Consider the following 19685-nt stretch of genomic DNA (forward strand, 5'->3'; position numbering starts at 1 on the left):
CTAAATAAATGTAGAGATATGTTCATGAACCAGAGGATTCAATATTGTTAAGGTATCCATACTCATCAAATTAACATGGAGTTGATCCAATCCCAATCAAAATCTCAGCAGGTTTTTTTTTTATTTTTTTTTTTTGTTTTTATAAATTGACAAACTGATTCTAAAGTTTCTATGGAAACACAAAGGATCTAGAATAGTCAAAATAACCTTGAAAAACTGATTTGTAGGGTTTATACAAACTAATGTCAAAACTTACTATAAAGCTAAAATAACAGTATAATGCTGTTACGTGTAAACAGATATATAGTTCAAGACAACAGAATAGAGTCTAGAAATAGACCCACATATATGGTGGTCATGTGATTTTTTACAAAAGTGCCAACATAATCCAATAAGGTTTCGATCTTTTCAATACACAGTGCTGGAATAACTAGGTATCTATATGGAAAAAAAATGAACCTCAAACCCTACTTACCACTATACTCTAAACTTAAAAGTAAATCATAGCTTAATGAAAGCTAAAACTATAAAACTCCTAGAAGAAAATAAAGGAAAGTCTTTGTGACCTTGTGTGAGATAAAGAATCCTTGCACAAAGGACATTAAGCATAAAGAAAATATTGATAGATGAACTTCATCAACATTAAATCTCCTACTTTTCAACAGACATTAAGGATAGGAGAGGCAAGCCAAAGACTAAGAAAAATATTTGCAGTACATATATCTGACAAAGAACTAGTATGTAAAATGTATAAAGAAATCTTATAATTAAGAAGAAAGCAAACCCAATTTTTCAAAAATGAGCAAAGGCTTGAATAGATGTTTCATGAAAAATGAATTAACAAGCACATGAAATAATGCTGAACATCCTCAGTCATCAGGGATATACAAAGTAAAATCATAATGGTATTACTACACACCTACTGGAAGAGCTAAAATTAAATAGATAATACCACATATAATTAAGAATATTGAACTACCTTTGTGGGAATGCAAAACGGTATAGTGATGGCGCTCCTGAGTGGCTCAGACGGTTAAGCATCTGACTTTGGCTCAGGTCAAGATGTCACAGTCTGTGAGTTAAGTGCAGAACCCACTTGGGATCCCCTGCCCCCCCTCTTTCTGCCCCTTCTCCTCCCCCATTTGCAATGGCATGTGTGTGCTCTCTCTCTCAAAAATAAATAGACATTAAAAAAATTTTTTTAATGGTACAGTGACTAATGGAAAATAGTTCAGAAGCTTCTTACAAAGTTAAACCTACATTTTATATGAACCAACAAACCTACTCTTGAGTGTTTATTCAAGTAAAATGAAAACTTATGTTTGTATGTAACTGTTTACAGTGGATTTATAATTGCCAAAAAATGGTGGGCACAAACAAATATCCTTCGGTTGGTGAATGGATAACCTGCATCTCATGCATCTGTAGTTTGTGTTCTTTTTTATTGCTGAGTAGCATATAGCAATAAAAAGAAAACAAAACGACTGATACATGTGACAATAGAGATGAATCTGAAATGCATTATGCTAATAAAAGAAGCCAAACTCACAAGGGTATAAAGTATGATTCCATCTATATGACATTTTGGAAAAGGTAAAACCATGGGGACAGAAAACAGATCAGTGGTTTCCAGGGATACTGGTAAGAGACTGGACAGAAAGGGGCATAAGGAAATTTCTTGTGGTGATGGTTGAGCATGGTGATTATCCAGTTGTATGCATTTGTGAAAATTCCGAACTATATACTAAAAAGGGTGATTTTACTGTAAATAAATTATACCTCAATTTTAAAGACTCAAAACAATTGGACAAACTATAGTTGTACACAACATAAACGAACTCCAAAACATAATGTTAGCAAAAGAATCAAAACATAATGTTTAGGGATACATACTTAGGTAATATAAAATGAAAAGCAAGAAAGTAAATTCTGTAAAAGTTAGTATAGTGGTTAATTTTGATGAGGAGGGAGAGGGCAGAGATTGGGAAGGGCACAAGGGTTGGGAGCTTCCAGTGTACCAGCATTGTTCAGTTGTTCCGGTGATTACACGAGTAGTTGTTTTGTGATAATTCACTGAGCTTTCATTTCATTTCATTTCATTTCATTTCATTTATTTTATTATTTTATTTTATTTACTTATTTATTTAGAGCAAGCTAGAGAGGGAGCATGAGTGGAGGAGAGCCAGAGAGAGAGGGAGAGAGAGGATTCCAAGCTGATAGCATGGAGCCTGATGCAGGGTTTGATCCCATGACACTGGGATGCTGACCTGAGCTGAAAACAAGAGTTGGACATTTAACTGACTGAGCCACCCAGGTATTCCTATATTTTATACCCTTTAAAAAGAAAGCAAGCCAAGTAGTTCAGGGTAAATTATAGGAGAATTATAGGAGAATAAAATAAGAAGATATATTTCTTAGAAGTATAAGGCTTTCCTAGATTCCTATCTTGGCTCTACCATTTGTTTGACCTTAGGCAGGCTTCTTAACCTTTCTCAGCCTCAGTTTACTCATCTACAAAATGAAAAAATGCCTCATGAAGTTATCATGTGGATTAAAAAAAGATTAATATAAATACGCCTCAGGATATCTACCTAGCTCCCAAGACCCTTTTTGGGGGTTCATCTTGTAAACATGAGGTGGTCTCCCAAGCAGCCACGATTTTGTGTTGTATGATCCCACTACTGCCCACCTCGACCCAGGGTGGATATCTGACCCATGCTGGGCTAATCATGAAGCCCTCTGGGGAGCTTAGAATCGGAAATGAGCAACTATATTCTCTGTCTGGGCGTTATCATCAACAGAAGACATACAAATCTCCACAGCAGTGGTGTACACATATTTTATCCCCTACGTGGCCAGAGCAGAAGAGAAAGAAAAGACTAAAACAATGGTGAGATGGAGAGAGTGCTGCCTGTGTTTCTGACTGATATCTGGTTCCTGTTTCCACTCCCTTCTGGGGGTCAGTCCTTAGGTTCCATAAAACACAGAATATCTGTATAACAAATGTCCTTTAAAAAAATGTAGCTCAGGTTGGATTCTATTATTACAACTCAACAGTCCTAGCTAATGTGATCATATAAAGCATTAAGCACATAGAAAGGGCTTAAAATATGATGACTATGGCAGCAACTGTCTGAACTTTGATCTATGTGAGGTGGGGACTTCCTTAACAAGCCCTTGGAAGAAGCCTACTCTGGTGTCCAAAACACAGACTGACCTTGAGGAGGCTGTATCTTACCCTTCTGTTGGAGGTCTGTAAGGAATCTGTAAGAAAACAGTCCTGTCTCAAATTTCCTGCTAAGCCCAAAAAAATTTCAATTGCTGAAGATTGCTTCAAAAAGAAAGAAATTCTAGTATAATAGGATAAAATTACAACAAAATAGCATTCACAAATAGAATCAAGTGCCAAAATTTAAAGCCTAAAGCAGAAGTCAGACTAGGTGAGTTTTCATCTAACTAACCAGGATAAAAGATGAGCATTTGCAATTAATATTGTCCTGGATTCCATTTTTTCTTGGTCAATGCCTACTGAATTTAGAACTTCTATGTTTTGTAACACTAAAACATGTCTATCTTTTGACATCCACAAGCTGGAGACTATTTTCCCTATACAGTGAGGACACAAAACTGGTATTCTGAGCTAACACAGACTTATTACTAGATTCTAAAAAGTCCAACTCTTTCAGGAGGGCAGGCTATTGTCTCCATACTCATCAAAAGTCAACCTGTGTATACTCAGATGAAGCAGTTTAGAATCAAGTTATATAAGCCACACTTAATGCAGTCAGTCCTTATTTTATATCATTTTTTTACAAATAATTTAATCACATAATTACTAAGACACAAGCAGAAACAAGGTGTTGTTACTAACTTTATGATTATACTCAATATCTATTTCAAAAGACACATAACAATAATTTCATACAGCTACTACAGCCAATTTTAGGTACTAAGATTCTCCATTATAGCTGTTTACTCTAGTATACTTATATGCAAAATATGAAATATGAATCAATTCTGTTGTTTCCCAGCATGTAGAAAGTAATAACTTAAAAGCATAACTGCCAATTTTAATAACTAACAGTGACTATATTGATATTTTTAACCTAAGATCTGAAAAAATACATACACATCCTAACCCATAATTTCCTTAATAAAATATTTTTTGTGATATCTAACCTCTCATGAATATACTCTTCTCTAAACAAATATCTGATTGCCATTCATATTTATATAAATACTACCTACATACAATGAGATAATATTTGTAGCATCCATTTCAAAATTCCTGACGCATGTTGGAAATTTAATTCTCCTAATTGGATAACATATACCAATTATCATGAAACCATTTGTACATAATATTCAATATAAAATTTATTTATAAACACTAGAGGGTGCTGTAATTCAACAATGCCCGGTGCCTGGCTTTGAGGCTCAAAATTTTCTCCTCGATTAAAGATAAATTAAGATAATTTTCAGCACCAACAATTTCTGCTCCTGAACTAATACACAAAGATAATTTATGAGCCAAAATTCCATTCCTCCAAAACATATAATGAGACTTAGTAGATTCCATTGAAATCATTTTTTATTGTATACTTATTGCATATTTAATATTGTGTTAAGTGGAGAAAATAGAAAATTAGTAAAGGAAAAAGTATAAAGATGGTCCTTGCCTTTACAATGAATTAATGCAATGTTCAGATGGTTAAGAGAAGGTGTATCTTATAATTTCATAGGCTTAAATTCAAGGAAAATTACAAAATGAATTTGGTAAAAGACATTTCAATTTTAGCTGCTAAGTGTTAAGATATAATTTAGCTGTTTTACAAAAGTAATGTGAAATTTAGTATTTCAAATAAGTAGGGGCACCTGGGTGGCTCAGTCAGTTAAATATCCAACTCTTGATTTCAGCTCAGGTCATGATCTCACAGTTCATGAGTTCAAGCCCTCCATCAGGCTCTGTGCTGACAGTACAAAGTCTACCTGGGATTCTCTCTCCCTCTCTCTAAATAAACATTAAAAAAATACAATAACAAATAAAAATGCTGTAGAATATCATCTGATCTCTTAAAAAATATTTTTAAGCCAATAAGCTATAGGAAATTGGAAAAGACCTAAGGCTTTGAATATCCAAAATAGGAAATAATTAACAATAATATCAATTTTAAATCTTCAAACATTCATTTTGTAATTTTTAAACTTATTCCTAAAACATTCATAAGCTCAATTACAAGTCTTTGAAATTTTCAAAGTTGAGAGTAATTTATGTTGCCAGTTAGCAATCCAGAAAAGTTCTCAGAAGTATGAGTTTCCAATAGACAGCATTAGACAATCACAAATAACAAAGTTAAATGCCTAGTAAAATATATCATCCATATATTTCAAGAAATGGTTATTAACTGAGACACTATTTAATCCTAACAAAGCATTTTTCCTTTGAAAATGTTTACAGGGGAAAAAAAAATGAAATGTTATAAATATTTCTAAAGTTCGCATACCCCAAGTCAACCCATTTCTCTCAATCTCTCTCTCCGGTCTGTGCGCTCACACACGCATACATACACACCTACACGTGTGTGCAGGCATGTATACTCACCGCACACTCACACACCACCTACTCCCCAAGAGAGGGTGTATATCCTTATCTCCCTCATTCCTTTCCCTAATGAATTACCAAGAGCCCCCAAATAAATCCAAAACCGTGGCACCTGTTGATGAGACAGTCCCTCCAAATTTACAATAGCTCCAGATAAATTGTTTCAGATTAACATAATGTAACACTAGAGAAAAACCAGAGATACCACTGAACCAGGCTCACAAACCACCCAGACTCTAGGAATCAAAATACATGGCAGAGAGAGAAGTAGCCTTACTGCTGGAGCCCAAAGAAATTCTGAACATGGAAATGATTATTTAAAGTTTGTATTTGGCTCCTATGTTCTTTTGGTGCTCGCTTCCCCTTTTTATGTTTATCTGCCTTATACCTGCCGGATTCCTTGGGCCCTTATTACACCCAGCTGCCAACTTTCCTATTCAGTGTCACATCATGTAACAAACACTTTCTATTGCAACAGGTGAAAGCATACACACTCATTAGAGTGGTAATGTTTGAAAAGTTCACATACCTGCCCTTTCATGAAGGTTTTCTGAAACCTTTTTTATGCACACCTCCACTAAAGAAAAGTAATGGCTCTAAGAAAGTCAGTTACAAGGAAAGTTTTAGTCCTTTTGAGCCAGTCTCAAATTGCTACTATGAACATTGTATTTTGGAGCTAACGACACAATCCTAATCATGATCTTAGCTTCTCCCTAATATTGATAGCTTTTGCTCATAAGCCTGAAAACTATAGGGCCTACATAAAGTGAAGAATGGGTAGAAATGTGTAGTTTATTTACAAACACCAACTTTCATTTCTCACTACTATGGAACATCATGTTACATAAAGATTTAGGAGTTGTAAGACTAGTGTATTCTAATAAAATAATAATTCAAGATGAATACCTGCTTTCCATGTTTCCTAAATCTGGTTGCAGACGAATAGTCTCTGTTGTAATTTCCACTTTCCTCACACTTCCAAAAAAATCAGTTATCAGGACATTTTTAGGATCCCTTTGAAAAAGATCAGTGCGATGTCCAGGGGTAGATACACATAGACTTTTGGGACAGACCTGAAACTGAAAAAGATATATGTAACAATAAATACACACATATACATACAGCATTTATTAAATCAGTAACACAGTATAGTAGACTGTTCTGTATTTTTAAAGCTCTCCCAACCTGAAGAAGCTACTGATTCTAAAGATTAAAGTTTCATTGCTATGGTAGTACATGACATTCTAAGAAAGCTATACAGACGTTAGAACAAGTAATAAAAAGGGAAGCTGGCTAGGGAGGGAAAAAAACATTCAGTTTTTTTGAATCATATGCTACCAAATATATTTTGGACCTTAAATTTACTGAGAACTCACATGTAACACTACAAGAAACATTGTGGGTTTTTTGTAACTACATTCGTCTCAGTGGGGTGCTCTTCCAGAATGTTTTATTATTATTTTTTTTCTTTTAGAGAGAGAGAAAGTGCAGTGAGGGAGGGAGGGTGGGGAGAAAGAATCTTAAGCAGGCTCCATGCTCAGCTCATAGACAAACATGTGGCTTGATTCCATGACCCTGGGATCATGATTTGAGCCAAAATCAAGAGTCAGACGCTCAACTGAGTAAGCCATCCAGGAGCCCCCAGAATGGTTTTTCAAACATTTTATAATCATGATGCTTCATTTAAAAAAAAAAAACAAAACTTTAAATTCAAATAAAATATTACACAGTAGCCCCAAATATAAAAGATGAAAGCAGAGCTGCTCTGGAAGGCAGGAAGTTGAAGTACAGACACCCCTCCCCCCCCCCCCCCACTAGAGAGGCCCTTTGTTCTCCTGCTGTGTATAAATTCTATAAATTAAGTAACTTTCTTAGTTTATCCATAATGAAAATAAACTCAAGGCACATCCAGACACTCTGCTGCTCCAAAGAACAAAGCCTGAAAACCATGACTTCATCTCTACATTGATCTCACAATAATTTCTATGTTAACCTTACCCCTGATATTCCAGATCAGTGAATTACCAAGGATAGACATATAGTCATTCATTCACTCAGCAAAGGATAAAAAATGTCTACTACATATATTTCATACTGTTATCTTCCAAAAAGGATACAGAAGTTGATAGCCATGGTCCTATCCTCAAGCCTTTAAGCCACATCAGAGATGAATAAACATAACAAGGTAGAAAAAAAGGTGACAGATTCTGCTTCAGAAAAGGATAAACTTTTTATAGGTTGAGGATAAGAAAAAAGAGGGAGTGGGATTTAAGCTATTTTCTGAAGGGAAAGGTAGATTATAGATGGGAAATAGCATTCTTTTGTGGGAGTGGTGACACAAACAGATGGAGGCACAAGTGGGGAGGGAGGAAGCCAGGACTTTCCTGTGGTGGATGGAGTGTGGTGAGACTGATCCTGACAGCCACAAACATATAGGCCAGCCAACCTGTGACAGTACACATGTGCAGTCACATGCAGAAGGGAGCCCTTAGGTCCTCAGGCCAGGGACACTAGAGCCTGGCTGCTTGGTTTCTGTGCCGGCGTGTGACTCCTGCCCCAACACCAGCCTGCCATTTGCAACCCTGCCATTCCCGTGAGAGGGTATACCATTCCTAGAGGTACTATAATACCAGGTCAATGAGAGCAGTGGATGGGGCAAGCTCTTGTTCCACCTCCCTGCTCCAAAAACCCATTTAATATACTGTCCTCGGATAGAAGATATAGTAGATACTAAACTGCTGAAAACAAATATTACACTCCATCTTAGCTGAAAGGCTGAGAAACAATGGGAAATAACTCTCTTACTAAAGGAGTGGCTGCAAAAATGTGTAGGGCAAATAACCTAGTTGGGCAGGAGCACAGGACATATGAAGAAAACCATGACAGGCCTGCTGGTAAGGGCCTAGGGCCTACAGCATTTGCCCACCTGTGGAGACAAGACCACATGCAAAAGTAATCGCCAATGTGATGGGATATGGGTGGGGAAGGGCAGAGCAGCTAGAATTTAAGAAACAAAGTGATCTAAGCACTGTGCTAAGTAATTCGTAGATATTCTCATTTAAGCCCAACAATAACTTTGAGGTATATCAAAATTATTATCTCTACTTTAAACTACTAAAAGATTAAGTAATTTGCCTAGCATCACAATGCCTTCCTGGTTCAGGAAAGCAGGAAAAGGAAATACAAAGAGATCAGGACATAAATTAAGAAGCAGTGAAGGCAAAAGGGTGGGGAAAGTAAAATGCCAAACAGATTTTACAAGAAAGTAAAATGCCAAGCAGGAAGGATGATACAGATGAAAAGTTGCAGAAACAAAGTAAAAGATAAAACAAAATAGGGGCGCCTGGGTGGCTCGGTCGCTTAAGCGTCCGACTTCGGCTCAGGTCATGATCTCACGGTCCGTGAGTTCGAGCCCCGCATCGGGCTCTGTGCTGACAGCTCAGAGCCTGGAGCCTGTTTCAGATTCTGTGTCTCCCTCTCTCTCTGCCCCTCCCCTGTTCATGTTCTGTCTCTCTCTGTCTCAAAAATAAATAAACGTTAAAAAAAAATTAAAAAAAAAAAAGATAAAACAAAATAAACAAAAATAAGATTGAAGTCCTATGTATACTGAAGGCATTCCTGTATGAGCAACTTGGTGGGCTTTATTAAGTACCAGCAGAAGAAAGCAGGAAAAGCACAGTGGAATGAGCTTGGGGAATAAGATAAAAAGTAGTTATCTTCTTTGCTGCTAAAATCATTGTACTTCACTTTCTTTGAAGTTATTCCTTCCTTCAAGAAAATTTTATCATATCATTCTGGTTTCCTTAGCCTTACCAACATTCACTTTTCATAATCTCCTTCACTTACAGAATCTCCACACTCTAACCAGATTATAAAACTGTCAAAGACAAGGATGATGACATATTCCAACTTTTGTGCCTCTGCATGTATTCCATTTTCCTGGAATATGCTATACTTCTCTGCTTCCAAACCTGAAAGTCTCTCTCTTCCAAGAAAAATTTTAATGACCAATCCCACTGGATTTAAAGGAATCATACAAATGTGCATTGTTGTCATATCTTTTCATTCATTCAGAATATTCACTGAAAATCTATAAATACACTAGGTACTATAATTAAGTTCTGGGGGTAATAAGATACATAAAGCATGGTTCTTATACTGCTTATTTAAGAAGCTGAAAGCCTCAAAGGAACGTCACAAATATAAACAATTACAGAGAAATATTAAAAGCACAAGTATCTTAAAGGTACATAGCAAGAGTTAGATGTTCACAGAGGACAGAAGATTACCTGGAGGATCCAGAGACTTGAGATAACAGGTGACACTCTATAAATGTGCTTTGCAACAGTTACCAATGACACTAAAAATTTTTAAGGGGCTAAGCACAATGTCTTCTAATTTTGCTGCTCCTGAAGCACCTGATATAGTACACTCTGAATACGGCTGATACCCAACACATTTAATCCAACAGAATAGGTATTAGTTCACAACATCTGGAGACATGCCAATTCACTATAATACTTAACTTCAAGGAAATGGATCATTCTTACTGAACAAGATTAAAATAATCATTCAATTAAAAACACGGAAGTGGAAAACAAGATATTAGTGAGGAATGTTTATTAAAAACTACACACACACACAAAATAAAAAAATAAAAACCACACAGCAACTGTGGGCAAAAACAAACACACAAACAAAACAGGAGTTTCTTCAGTTTTTCCTGTATGATTTCAATGGAAGAAGTTATTATTTTTTAATTTTTTTTCAATATTTATTTTAGAGAGACAGAGTATTTTTTTTTTAATCCATTAGACGTCTATTTGAAGTGTAAAGTGCATATATGGTAAACTTTTGAGACCGTGTCTCACATATTAAATAAAATATACAATGTATAATTAAAAATGGGAATAAACTTGGGGCACCTGGGTGGCTCAGTCGGTTGAGCACCCGACTTTGGCTCAGGTCACGATCTCACAGTTTGTGAGTTCGAGCCCTGTGTCGGGCTCTGTGTTGACAGCTCAGAGCCTGGAGCCTGCTTCAGATTCTGTGTCTTCTCCTCTCTCTGCCCCTTCCATGCTCATGCCATGTGTCTCTCTGTCTCTCAATAATAAATAAACGTTAAGAAAAAAAAACTTTTTTAAATAAAAAAATTTTTTAAAAAAGGGAATAAACTTAACCACTATAGTAACTAGAATTTAGGTGACTATAGTTTTCTTATAAAGTAGCATTATAACAAGATTTAATTTCCAAATTCATATTAAGATTTAACAGGCATCAAAATATATAACCTTCAAAACGTAAGAAATAGTTCTATGTTATCAAATATGATAGCTCACAACAGTGGTTTTCAGAATTCTGCAGAACTTTTTTTATCTTAGAGTGCGCATGAGTGGGAGAGAGGGGCAGAGGAAGAAAGAGAGAGAGACAATCTTAAGCAGGCTCCATACTCAGTGCAGAGCCTGACGTGGGCTTGATCCCATGACCCGGCAAACATGACAGGAGCCTAAATCAAGAGTCAGATGCTCAACAACTGAGCCACCCAGGAGCCCAGAACTTCTTTAATTAAAATTATCTAAATGGTAAGCCCCATCTACTTGGCTTCCCCGTCATTCTCCCTGCTCCACGAAGGCAGGGACAGTGTCTGCCTCTTTCACTAGGATATAGCCAGTGGCTGGCACTTAGCCAAAACTCAAAAAAATGTTTGTGAATAAAAGAACAAGTTATAAATTAATGAAAAAATAAGAGCAAAAGTCATTGATGCACAGTAATTATCCAGGCTAGAATTGTTTCAAGCTTTTTCTTTTGCTTACTTTCAAGAGCAACTTCAGAGTAGATCTAATTTAAGGGTACAATCAATATAGAAAAGTCAAGAAAAAAGATTGAACTAAATTCAAGAAGCCACATCAAAACACTGTACTAGAAGTTGTAGGGTGGACACAAATATGTAAGAGAAAATCCCTTTTCTCCAACATCTTATTACACTCAGTAAGTTCAGAAAAAGGCAGACTATGATAAGTGGTACAAAAGAGAAATCTCTGAAAAACTTTATTTATCTTACTTAAATCCAACAGGGAAGAATTATGGGGCTATTTCCTGAAGGAGGTAGGATCTGATTTGACTCCCAAAGAATAGACAGAATTTGAATAGGTGAATCTAAAAAAAGTACATTTCTGGTAGAGAAAAGAGCATGAGAAAATGAATGAAAACAAGAAAGCACCTCAAGGAATTTAGTTGACTTTAGTTGGACTAAAGCTTGAGGCCTCCTGTAGTAAAGACAGAGATATTACTGTAAAGGGAAATTCAAAACCATTTAAAAGGCTACCATTCAACATATGAAACAGTACCCCAGGAGTACGGGGAGTAAAGGACTTCACTTACCGCATTAAGCAGACCTATGTGCTATAATCAAATCAAGCAAATACTTACAAGGTCATTCATATTAGTTTGACTAGCTGGATTAATTTCTTCCAAAAATTCCAAGACATAAAATGTATATCTATCCATAAGGTGGACTCCAATTGCAGGATCAGGTTGATGCTATGAAAAAGCAAAGCATATACAACGGCATATTATTAAGCCATAAAAAAAATGAAATCTCGCCATTTATGGCAACATGGATGGATCTTTTTTTTTTTTTAACGTTTATTTATTTTTGAGACAGAGAGAGACAGAGCATGAACAGGGGAGGGGCAGAGAGAGAGGGAGACGCAGAATCCGAAACAGGCTCCAGGCTCTGAGCTGTCAGCACAGAGCCCGACGCGGGGCTCGAACTCACGGACCGTGAGATCATGACCTGAGCCGAAGTCGGCCACTCAACCGACTGAGCCACCCAGGCGCCCAACATGGATGGATCTTAAGGGCATTATACTAAATGAAATATGTCAGAGAAAGACAAATACTATATGATCTCACTTATACATGTAATCTAAAAACAACGACTAGAACAAAAACCAACCTTATAGATACAGAGAACAGATTGGCGGTTGCCCGATGAGAGGTGGGGGTAAGACCAAATGGGTGAAGGGAGCCAAAAGGACAAACTGCAGTTATAAATTTAATAAGACATGAGATGTAATGTACAGCACGGTGACTATTGTTAATAATACTGTATTGCAGATTTAAAAGTTGCTAAGAAAGTAAATCTTACAAGTTCTCATTACAAGGAAAAAAAATTCTGTATGTATGGTGATTTTTTTTTGTTTTTTTGTTTTTTGTTTTGGTATTGTGACATATGTTAACCAGCTCATTGTAGTGATTATAATATATACAAATATTAAATCATTATATTGTATACCTGAAACTAACATAATATTGTATGTCAATTATACTGCAATAATTTTTTTAAAGCAAAGCAGAAGAAAGAAGTATATGTCTAATCTCATCATTTTAAGAAAATGTTTTAAATGCAACAAAAATTTCCTTCTAAGGTGTTAAAAAGTCTGAGACTAAAAAAAACCCAAATATATTCATAAAGCATACAAGTGATTTCCAAAATAGCAACATATTCCAAAGACAATGCAGTTCACAAATGGAAAGAATGCACCTACCGAGAGCGAATCTTCTCCCACTTGGCTACTAGCTAAAGCCATTATGTTAGGAGAATAAAATCGTTCGTACATGGATGCTCCTTGACAAGTATCAATAATAAAGAGCAGCTCATTGTAGCTGAAAGAAAAGTGGTAATATCTTTGACATGAATCATGCTGTTAATAATACATTGAGTAATATTTTTATAATACTTGCATAAGATGTTGAAGTCTTGAAATCATATCTTAGTCATTTCATTAAAAATTTGAGAGTTTTCAGTAGAATTCCCAGTACAAATTTGATATTAGAAATATCAAAGCTATAATCCTGTCCAGGGAAACTACCTCAACAGGGAGTAGTGGTTGGACCACAAAGTGGCTGCCTCAACTCTTTCCCCCTCCCTTATCTTGAATCCAAATGAATATTCAATTAAAAAACCAGTTATTTGGCACCCATGCTGTCCTAGAAAACGAGTCCAGGTTCAGGAAAAAATAAAAATATATGACTTAGTATACTCAAAAAGCTTAAAATCTAACTGGAAGAGAAACATATGAACATATAACTAAAGGGAATGTGGTAAGAGTTACAAATAGCTATTAGAGCCTACAGTAAGCCTCACACTAAGCTGGGGATACAGCAGTCCCTCCCTGCCTTCATAGAGCTTCAAGTCTAGCAAAATCAAATGCTCTAAGAGCATAGAGAAAGGAAGAGAGGGAACTGTAAAGAAAGGCAGGTCAGGGAAAGGTGATGTCTGTCATGGGCAAGGAAGGGTGAATTATTTTAACTAAAAAAGAAAGGAATAGCACATCCCAGGAGAGGAAAAAAGCTGTACTACGGCACCTAAATTTGAAAAAGTGTAATTATTTGGGAAAAGGAAAACAGCACTATGTAGTTAACATTTACAATAAATTTGGGAAGATGGAGAAAATTCGTTTCAAAAATGTAGGGTAAGGTCAATCTATATTTAAAAATGCACTGCCTAGCTGGTGAAGGTAGGGAGCAGATAGAAACTTTTTTCAGAAGTTTTTCAGACACTGGATCTAGGTAAACAGCTAACATTGCACCTAGAAAAGAAAACAAGGAATCTTGCACCATAATATCTAAGCATGTGACAAAAGGAACAATTCATATGGCATATTTGTTCTGAGACAAAATCTGAGGAGGCCCCTGAAGCAGAAACATCTAAGGTTACGAGGGGCAGTATACTAGAACAATTCAGAGAGTCAGCCCTATGACTGGACTTTGGAATGAATTCTAGTGCTGGACTGACTACTTGTGTAAAGTCTAGCAAGTTACTTAATCTCTTTGTGCCTCAATTTACTCATGTGTGAAAACAGGAATAATAATAGTATCTACCTCATGGAGTTATCATTAAAACTAAATGAAACAGTACATATAAAACACAGTGCTTAGTACCTAGTATATATCCAATAAATGTAAGCTATGAATAAGATAAAACTAGTACCTAGCAAAAGTTTCCTCTTCAACACCTCCGTTCATTCTTCTTATGCATGTAATTCAATATTTACATTTAACATGTAGCACTGTTGTGTACATACACTAGATTTTAAACACTCTGAAGGCAGAGTAAGCATCACATTCCTGTCTGTGCCATGTGTTTAGAAGGTAACCCAGAAGTTTTTATTGAAGATAATCAAGTTAAAAGCACTTCTGCTGCTTTCTATTCTCTTACTTTCATTGACAACTTTCAATTGGGGGGGGGGGGGGTGCTTACCATGGATTACTAACAACATACATATCATCCTTAATGTGAGTTGTTACAAATATTATATTAATTGTAATTTCAGCATTTTCTTCCAAAGAAGAAATAATGTACTGCTCTCATGTGGAGGGTCAGAGAATGTACAAAAAAGTAACAACAGGCTGAAGCTGGAAAATAAATATATGTTCACAAACCCTGTACATAATGGGGAACTTGATTGTGGGACTCTTATTTCCTCCAAAAACAATGCTAAATATAACAGACAGCTAATCTTAAAAAGTTAACTTTTTTTTTAATACTCTTTAATGACACTGAGGTTTCTTTTAAAAATAATTCAGTTCAGTAGAAATAACAAACATAAACCTAAAAGAGTAGAAGAAACTATTAAAATAAATTAAAATCTCATAAAGTAAGATCTACAAATCCACTAACCATGGAAAAATTAGGTATTAATTTATCTTATGAAAAGTAATCATCTGCTAATTACCGTCTTTTTTGCCACATTTGCTCAAAAGCATCTGCAAGTTCTATGTTGGTAATTTCTTCAGAATCTTGAAATTTCAAGAAACCATTTCCACCATGTCCTTGTAGGAAGAGTTAAAAAGATCAAATATATGCATTTTTAAAAAAAATACAAACTGCATACATCCAGATACAAGCATTTACTTCACTCATGGCAGTATTTTAATAGCATTTGTTATTTTACACTCTAAAATTAAAAGTACTGTGAAAATGAAAAATTTAATTTTCTATTATACCAATTAAAAACAGAATAATGATACACTGTGCAAAAAAATAGATCTAATATCTTTAAAAGTTCTCATCATTTTATCATATAAAAGCACATTTATACTTTTGCACTGGCTTCATTATTATGTCAGAAGTGAGTTTCCATAAATAAATTTCTCAAATACCAGGCAAATACTGTGGTGAGAAAGAGGTTGCAGACACTAGCTGGTGCCATAGTACGCTAGTTCTATTCACAGTGTATACCGGGAATGCTATTACTACCAGTAAGTGTCATTCCCACATAAAAATCAAAGTGTTTACTACCATCAACCACTGTCCCATGAGAGCTGACCAGAAGATTGTGACCTTTAGAATACAGGGATAGAGCCAGTCTGTCGGATTCAAATGCTAGCTTTGCCACTTAATGACTGTGTTAACTTAGGCAAATAACTTAAATCTTTCTATGTCTCTGTTTCTTTTGCTGTAAAGTAAGAAACATATCAGCACCATCATTAGCATGCCTATAAAGCTCCTTTGTGCAGCTTTTTAAAAGGTACTTCCCACAGGCCATCAAGGTAGAAAAACCTGTCTACGTCAGTGGCCCCTCAGAACACACTGCAGTCCTGTGAGCTCAAACTGGACCAAAACTAAATCAGAATTTTAGGAAAGACCTGAGTATTTGCATTCAAATAATCTTCATACACACTAAAATTTGAGACTCCATCAACAGGAAACCATTGTAAAGTGTCACACAAAGGAAGGACAGATTTGCTATTTTAATTAAATACTTTAGTAGGATGATTAACAGGAGACAAAACTGAAGACAAAGCGATAGCCAGGATCCTAAGTAAAAGGTAGTAAGTTTTTACCAGGGTAATAGTAAAAAAATAAAAAAATAAAATAAATAAATAAATAAATAAATAAATAAAGAGAGATCATAAACTGAGGGACAGTATATCATACTGTTTCCAAATATCATTTCAAGTTGTCCTATGAGAAAAGAGAACTACAAAACAAATGTTTAAATTTCTTTCCATGAAGATTCCTTCTTGAGAAGAGTTACAATATATTCTCTTACTAAATATTTAAATTCTGAAATTACCAGTCATATAAATAAGAATATTGCTCCTATCATCAGAAAGAAGACGTTTTGACCGAGGAGTACTAGGTGGGATCCTGCCAGTTAATACCCGTAAAAAATTCTCCACAGTCACCTGAAAAAAAAAAAAAAGAAGAAGAAATCAAATGAAATAGAACTCAGGGAAATGTGATAATTTTTTTTAGTTTTCAAAAACATTCCTCTTTCTTTCTCTATGAATTACTCAGCATAAACTGAAAATAAAACACAAAAAGAAATATAACTCAATTAAATATATACCTTAAATATATACCTCAAAATTGACTTGCTTCCATTAAACACTAACAGCTAACAAAACTACCTTGGGGAAAAATCAGTTAATTAAATTTAAAACTTTAAGTGCTATGCAAAATATTGCCCAAAAACTTAAAAATTATTTCTTTTTTCAAAGGCAATTCTTTGGGAAGATACAAAATATAGAAACTTGTAAATAAATCTAACAACATTATAACTACTGCAGTTAATCTGTACAACTGCCTGGTGAATTCTATATAAAATTTGAAAGATAGGTCCATAATGAATCATAAAAATAAAGCCATAATGATAGTTCCATAAATAATCCCTAAATTATGTATCTTTGATTTTTTAATGCATTTTGTTACTTTAATTATGTTAGGGGTAACTTTAACATGTAAAAAATTCATCACACTTTAAGCCAGATTTCCTAACCTGAAATGTGTGGATCTCTAGGATTCTTTGAAAGCATATTTGAAGTTATATTACACAGATCTAAATTTAAAAAGCAGAAATTCTATCCAACTTTCTTGTTTGACCTTTCCTTAGATCATGAGTATGTAAATGTATATGTGTATGTATGTGTGTTCATGTGTGTATGTATATGTATGTGTATATAATGTTTGGTTTACATTTTTCCCAGAAGAGAGCAAAATGCTAAATGTTTTAATAAGAGTCTTGTTGGCTAACAAGGAAGGGAAATTTTTGGTTTATATTTTATGACGACTAAATAAACAAGTAAAAAGTCGAACATTCATGCACATTTAATCACTGAACAAATATTCCCGAGTGCCTTCAAAGGGCTATAAGTACTGGCTAGGTATAAGATACATAAACAGGCCATGGCTTCAAAGAGCTTACAGGCTGGCAGGAGATAGAGTTGATATTTTAAAATTGCTTCAAACAGGTCTGGAGACACCAAAAATTGTGTCTTACTTTTGGTAGGCTTGGTAAAAGGGGAAGGATTAGTGAGGAAGACTTCATCAAAGCAGGCTTCAAATCTTAAACATATTCACTACCTATTAAATTTAAAATGAAGTTTCAAAGGGAAAAAATTATAGTGTAATGTCATCTTTCAAATTTACATTTTGATTTTTAATCATATACGGATAAAACACTGGAAGCATATTAAAAGTGATTACCTCTAGTGGAAATATGGGTGAGTTTTTTAATCACCCATATTATCATTAATCATTTATTGATTGATTGATTAATGATTAATGATTAGCATTAAAATGTTAATCATTTTAATTTTTCCACAATTAATGTGTTTACTAAAAATACAAAGCTTGATATTTTAGGTCAAATATGAAACATGAACAATACATTTACTGTAAAAAAAAAAAAAAGTTGATACATGAAAACTCACTAAAATACTGTAACATAAAAGCTAAGATAAAGTTGTCCTATCCCAGATATATATATGAAATGTTCATACTGTATTAGTTTTACTCCTATGAACTGCAGAGACAGAATTATATCAATGCTTCAGTGACAGTTATATACAAAGTTTAAAGAAAAAGACTATTTTATTCTATCGCTATTTTAGAGCTTCAAAGTAATGATATCTACATTTCAAAAATGTTGCTGAATTAAACAACGTTACCTCATAACTTCTATAATCTACTTCCACATCATCTCCATACACATTTAGTTCCATATTCTTGTGACTAAACACTGTAGCTGGTTTGGGATTTCTAGGGTTGCATGCCATATCGTCTGCAAGCATCAGAACAATGTGACTAGGAAAAAAAAAATTCCAGGAAATATGCTACTTAAATAAAACCAAAAAGTTAAAAGCAGATACATTTTATTTATATCATGAGGCAATTATGTTCATTCTTTTCATTAAAAATAACAAAAATAATTATTGAGTCCATTTTTTAAAAGAAATTTTTAATTGTTTTCATATCCTTATGTAGTATACACTTTAAAGAAGGGAATTTAGAACAATCTGGCATGAACTTATCCACAGAACCTGAAATTACTAACTTAAGTTTTATGCCATAGAGCAAAGGGAAGCTGAAAGAGCTACACTATCCTCCCCAAATATTTTTAAAAATTTTAGTAATATTTGGGGCACCTGGGTGGCTCAGTTGGTTAGGCATCTGACTTCAGCTCAGGTCATGATCTCATGGTCCGTGGGTTGAAGCGCCGCATTGGGCTCTGCTCTAACAGCATAGCACCTGCTTGGATTTTCTGTCTCCCTCTCTCTGCCCTTCCCCTGCTTGCTCTCTCTCTTTCTCTCAAAAATAAACATTAAAAAAAGTAAAATAAAATTTTAGAAATATTTGACATTCTTAGGACTTATAGAGTCCACATTAAGCTACGATACTCCAAAAATTTAACTTTCAGAATCTTAAATGCTTAAGAATGGAAACATGCAAGTGCGATCAGTGTGCCACAGAACACACCCCCAGGCCAATCATTGTTCACTGGCTCCACTCCATCTCCATAATACCAGACACCATCTCTTAACTAGATACTGAAATAGTTCGCTATCTGGCTTCCTGCTTCCAGTTTTGCCCTAATCTTACAAGTCATTCTCCTTATAACTACCAGACTGATCTTTCTTAAATAAGTCAAATCGTTAAACTAAGTAAATCAAACCATTAAATTTTCCCATTTAAAATCCTCTAAAGACTCATTATAATTAGAGGAAAGCTGAAATTCCTTTCATGGTCTAAAGGCTTTCTTAATGTGGCTTCTGCATACCTCTCTAACTGCAG

At 34.9% G+C, this 19685-nt stretch overlaps 1 protein-coding gene and 1 non-coding gene across 3 annotated transcripts in view; both read right to left on the reverse strand.

The window, feature by feature from the left end:
• The window catches only part of PIGK (phosphatidylinositol glycan anchor biosynthesis class K), a 156418-nt gene that overhangs the window by 99116 nt on the left and 37617 nt on the right, over positions 1-19685 (reverse strand). For both annotated transcript variants that reach the window (XR_006221604.1, XM_007079232.3), the window contains exons 4-9: positions 18563-18698; positions 16687-16798; positions 15343-15439; positions 13153-13270; positions 12032-12142; positions 6509-6681 (exon numbers count right to left, since the gene is read on the reverse strand). Coding sequence is in view for 1 of the 2 variants with exons in the window: in XM_007079232.3 (XP_007079294.1) it covers positions 6509-6681; positions 12032-12142; positions 13153-13270; positions 15343-15439; positions 16687-16798; positions 18563-18698 (747 nt within the window). In the remaining variant the exon portion in view is untranslated. The remainder of the gene's footprint in view (positions 1-6508; positions 6682-12031; positions 12143-13152; positions 13271-15342; positions 15440-16686; positions 16799-18562; positions 18699-19685) is intronic.
• LOC122241797 lies at positions 8199-8389 on the reverse strand. The gene has a single exon (XR_006222016.1). It is a non-coding gene; the product is annotated as a U2 spliceosomal RNA (small nuclear RNA).

Source organism: Panthera tigris, chromosome C1, assembly GCF_018350195.1.
Source record: "Panthera tigris isolate Pti1 chromosome C1, P.tigris_Pti1_mat1.1, whole genome shotgun sequence".
In the NCBI taxonomy this organism is placed as follows: Eukaryota; Metazoa; Chordata; class Mammalia; order Carnivora; family Felidae; genus Panthera; species Panthera tigris.